We start from the raw sequence: 4,922 nt of genomic DNA on the forward strand, positions 1-4,922 counted from the left end.
ACTTCCTAAACTCTCCCGGAGTTCAGAGGAATTCCAGAGCAGATCAACGGGATTGAGAACAACGGTATTTTCAGGTGCTAACGTCCACGGGAAGATCCAATCCAGGTGGTTCCCTCCCTCGGGAGCCCCGCGCTCCCTTACAGGTTTCCCCTCCCGAAATTCCCGGTGTCCGGCGCCTCTCCAGACAAACCCACGTCGGCTCTGGCCGGGATCTGCCAGAATGGGGACATTCCCAGCAGATTTGAGGTGCCTGATTAAGTCTTTTAGGGTTGGGAGACACTTTGCGTTCACAGAGGCGTTGGTTCTGCTAACATCGAAAGTAATAATAATAATAATAATAATAATAATAATAATAATAATAGTGGTCGGTGCCTCGGTTATCCTCTCCTCCCAGGCAACTGAAGCTCGGGAAAAAGATGAAGGTTTAACCCAGACTCCTGTGGCCGTGCGGGGGTGAGGAATAAGTGGAGGAGGAGGAGCGGTGAGAGGTAGATCCCACCGCCACACCAGTTTCCCGTACGGAAGGAGGGAGGGGTCCACTACCTGAAGCAAGTGGGATCCGAGCTCCATGGCCACGTTATCCAAGGGCCCTATCCTGCTCGGCTGTCCCCAGGCGTCGCCCAGACCTGCAAGGGAAGCAAGGAGCTGGTTAGAGCGGCGAGCGGAGCCGGGCCAGTCCCGCAGCCCCGTCGGGACTGAGCTGCCCCCAATCCGCCCGCTCCCCCCATTCCCCCGCGGGTCAGGCCGCGACGAGGGGGTTAAGAAGGTTTGGGAAGGCTGGGTCCCTTCTGCACACACTCGTGGGAAGGCAATTGCTCTTTTTCTGGGCAAGGGCACCCCTTCGGAGGGGTTTTCTCCCTCCCCGGAGAGCTGTCGGCCCCCAGGGAGACGACGACCCCAACAGCTCCCCGTCGTCCTTCCAGCAGCACCGTGCCCGTCCCTCCTCCCCGTGGCGTTATCACCCGCGACCCCCACGCTTGCCAAGGCGAGTCCCGGCTGGGAAAGGGGCTGAGGAGATCAAAGGGGTCGTGGAGAAACTGCCCCGACGGCCCCTTCGCCTGCGCACGGGCGGGACCGACCCACTGGCTCAACTTCGCCCCCACGGCCCCACCGAGCCCCGGCCCCGCTGACCCCACAGCCCGACCCGATTAGAGGGAGCCCGGCACTGCCTCGGTGATAGCGAAAAGTCATCGACGGAGCTGATTTGGACGCGGAGAGGGGCTGGGATGGAGTTGGTTGGTTGGTTGGTTGGTTGGTTGGTTGGTTGGCAGGGTTTTTGTTTGTTTTTCATTGCCTCCGCGCAAACAAGGCTTACACCGGCTCACCGAGGGAGCTGAGACCACCACCCAGTGCAATTAATTAGGTGTTTTAGGAGGTTCGCGGAGTGCAGCTGAAGAGTTGGGCACTCACGTTGGCACCCGACGGCAGACGAGCCGCTCTGCCCGCAAGGGCGCACAGACGGAGGGGAAGGGATGGATGCGACCACATCCTTCCAGCGCCTCCTTTTTGGGGAGAAAGAGCAGCCCTGGGGCCGCAGCACGACCGCTGCGAGGCCACGGAGCCCTCAGGACGCTGTGGAAGAGGATGAGAGACAGGGATTCGGTGCTGCCAGCCCGGCGGGCCCGTGAATTCCACGATGGCCCCGGGGGTCCCGTCTGGAGCGCACACGCGAGCGATGGATGCTCAGCCCTGCGCCCCTCAGCCTTCAGGGTCGCTTCAAACCCACGTGCGGCCGTGAAACCGAGAGCCGTGTTTTCCTCCGGCGCCCTCTCACCGCCCAGGGGCTTCCAAAGAAACCTCCCGTGGGACACTGGCGGGGGCCAAGGCGGCTGCGGCACGGGAGGGGAGAATTTGGCACCCGGGCACAAATCCCTGCGTGATTCTGAACGCGCCTCCTGAAGCCCTCACGGACCTGCGTGTGCTTTGGCCGCTTAGACCTGGTCTAGAAACGATGCGAGGCTTTCTCTCAGCTCTGGAGGAGTCCCTTGGGAAGGACAGGATCTCCCGGGGAGGATGTGCCGCAAAGTGGTGGTTCCCTCCGAGTTTTACCGCCTCTCCCGGTGTCAGCCGAGCCTGGCCCCGTGTCCCGCTCCCTCCGGGCAGGCACAAAGGAGCCTCTGAAGCCACGCAGGGAACCCTGGGGGGACCTTGGCCGGCCCTGACACCTCCGTTCCGCCGTCTCAAGGCAGCAGCAGCAGCACCCAGGGTCATTCCCACGAAGCATCCCCACCCCGTGTCGGGGGATCTCTCCAAACCCACGGAGTTCTCAGCGCGTGGCTGCCCTTCCCTGTGGGCAGGGGAAGGACATCTTCCCCCCGCGCTGGGAATTTTGCTTGGAAGGGCCAAACGAAAACTCGCGCTTTCCTGCGCCGCTTCCCAATTCTCCTTCAGGGGGAGGCTCCTGAATTTCCAGAGACACGTCAAAACCTTCTTTGTGCCGAAAAGCTGCTTCCTCTGGGGAGGGAGGAAAGTTTGGGGATGGCAGAGACATCCTGAGGTTTCTTTCCCGAGACTGCAACAAATACAAACGACAGAGCCTGTCCCGGCGCCCTTATTTCGATTTACTAATTACCAATCACAAAACACGGGGTTGCAATACTGAAAAGGGGGTCGCACATGGCGGAGTAAAAACTGCCCGGAGACGAGCTCTAACTTTCCGATGGACGAAGCACATTTATTTTTTTTTGGCCACTCCCGAAGCTCTTCAAGAACGAGCCGTGTTTCTGCCTCACACCTGCGTGGCAATTCGCTCCGTCCTGTCCGTCACGGCAGGAGAGGTACCACTTCACATCAGCACCCCCCCCCAAATCTGCACTAGTTTTGAGGTTCTTTCCTAGCCCGGAGTGAAAAAAAAAATTAAAAAAATAAATAATTAAAAAAATCACTTCAGCAGATTTGTTCCCTTTGCGACTTTAAACTGGAATTGCAATTGCGAACCCGCATCAAAAGTAAACACGTTTGGTGGATCAGCCTGGCATTCGTCTAAGCTTATTTTAGAGCCCATGATTTTATCATTTAATCCGCCAGCAGATCGCTTTAAAGGTGGGAACGAAACGAATAAAACCTGACGTTGAAATAAAGGGCTGACACCCATTAACTCGTCTTCCGAGAGATTTGCAAACGCGCCGCGTTACGTCCCGTAAACATATGGATGCGACAGACTCCTGCCCAGCCGGTAAATAACGCACATTTTCACTCACTGGCCTGGAGCGAGGCCAAAATTGCTGCCGATACGCAGCGAGCCTTTCCCACATCGCTCCATCGCGGGGGGACTTTGCTGGGCTGGCCCCGGCCCAGAGGGGACCCCCGTCGGGGCGGGCTGACCGGGGGTCCCACGCGGCTTTGCAACCGAATTTTTCCACCGAAATGTTTAAAAATGCCCCGTTGCAGCACGAATTCAGAGCTGCCCCGGCCCAGAAAGGGATTTCCTCGCAAGCGAGTGGCCGGAGCATCCTTCCTGCGAACGCTGGGAACACGCGTGGGGGTGGCTTGGCTCCCGGGTGCAACCCCTTTGCAGTGTTGGAGGGTAAGGGATCGCCTAAATCCAGAGGTGTGGGGCGATTCCGGGCTCTGCCGGCAGAGAAAAACCCGCAAAGCCTAAGCCGGGCTCAGCGGCAGAGCCCGCCCCGTCCGGCGGGGCTGGCACGGCCAAGGGAAGGGTGACTCGCAATTCCCAGGCTCAACCTCGTCTTTCCTGGCACCCCACGGTCGGCAAACAGGGATGAGAGGAGCCTCTCTCCCTGTTTATCCTGCTTTTACTGGTGTCTGTACTGGTGTCTGTCCCCACCGGGACCAGGGCCGCGCAGGGAGGGCAGGACGGGCGCAGTGGGATGCGGGGCGGGGGAAATAACCGGCCCTGAACGCGACTGTGCCCTTCAACTCCCTCCAACCGGCAGGTTCGGCTCCGAAAACGCCGTCCCGGAGGCAGAGAGAGGCTCTTGCCCCGACACCCCGAACTTCGTGCTGCTTTTGCCATTGAAAGGTGGGGGGATTATCACACGAACGCGCCCCCCTCCCTTTAGCAAACCCTGGCACGATCCCCCCCACCTATCCGTCTTTTGCCACCTCTGGCTGTTTCTCAAAATACCTCAACATTCGCTTTGTACCATTTCCCAGTTTCCAGGCGGGATGGAGTGTGAGTTTAACTGTAACAAGAGCTAGAAATATTCGGGGACAACACCCACCCCTGCTCTCCCGCGTACATAAATTCGTAGGCGCACACATTTGAAAGCCCGGTAGCTTTTCTGCTCGCGATTCTGCTAAAAGAATTACTTTCGCGATGTGTTATGTAAAGTATCGGGTTGCCCTGTAACTTGGAGTATTTCCTTTGTGTCTGCTGGGCTGTTCCCCGGCTCCCCCGGAGCGCACGGTCCCCTCCTCGTTATTCAATCGCCACCCTTCGCAAGGATCTTTGGGTCAACTACAAGCTCCGGGAGTGGATTTTGGTGTTTTGGTTTTTTTTTTTTCCCCCCAGAGCGGTTGTGCCCGGCTGGGCCAGGAAAGAAAAATCACCGCGAGGGTGGGGACGGCCCCTACTTTATATCGAGCTTTGTCTCCCTGGTTTAGTCGAGGTCCGAGGTTGGATCGGGCTCTCGCGTCATGCCGTGGTGTGGGGGAGGCAGCGGGGCGAGGGACACGGATGACACTTCGCTTTAAGCAGGGAGGGCAGAGGTATCTCGAGGTATCTCAGCCCCGACGGCGCTGAGGGTCGCACCGCCGGAGCCGGGGTGGGTCTGGAGCCGACAGGGAGCTTCAGGTCCCGGCGGGAATAACCCCTGCTGGCAGCGGGGGAAGCTCCCAGGTCGGGGTGGCTTTGGGAAGGAGCAGGGCCGGTTTGGTCTAAGCTCGGCAAGGGATGTGCGGGGCGCTCTGCGGGCATCAGCGTCACCGGTTGGGTTCCCACTGGGCGGTGGGAACGGGGA

At 59.2% G+C, this 4,922-nt stretch overlaps 1 protein-coding gene across 1 annotated transcript in view; it reads right to left on the minus strand.

Moving 5' to 3' along the window:
• LOC114071343 (single-minded homolog 2-like) overlaps positions 1–4,922 on the minus strand; it is a 56,187-nt gene that overhangs the window by 45,923 nt on the left and 5,342 nt on the right. Inside the window, exon 2 of the mRNA XM_027909159.1 lies at positions 544–626. Coding sequence (XP_027764960.1) covers positions 544–626 — 83 coding nt within the window. The remainder of the gene's footprint in view (positions 1–543; positions 627–4,922) is intronic.

This window comes from Empidonax traillii, unplaced genomic scaffold (assembly GCF_003031625.1).
Source record: "Empidonax traillii isolate 1590-97213 ecotype Southwest subspecies unplaced genomic scaffold, ASM303162v1 scaffold1969:size215142, whole genome shotgun sequence".
Lineage (NCBI taxonomy): Eukaryota > Metazoa > Chordata > Aves > Passeriformes > Tyrannidae > Empidonax > Empidonax traillii.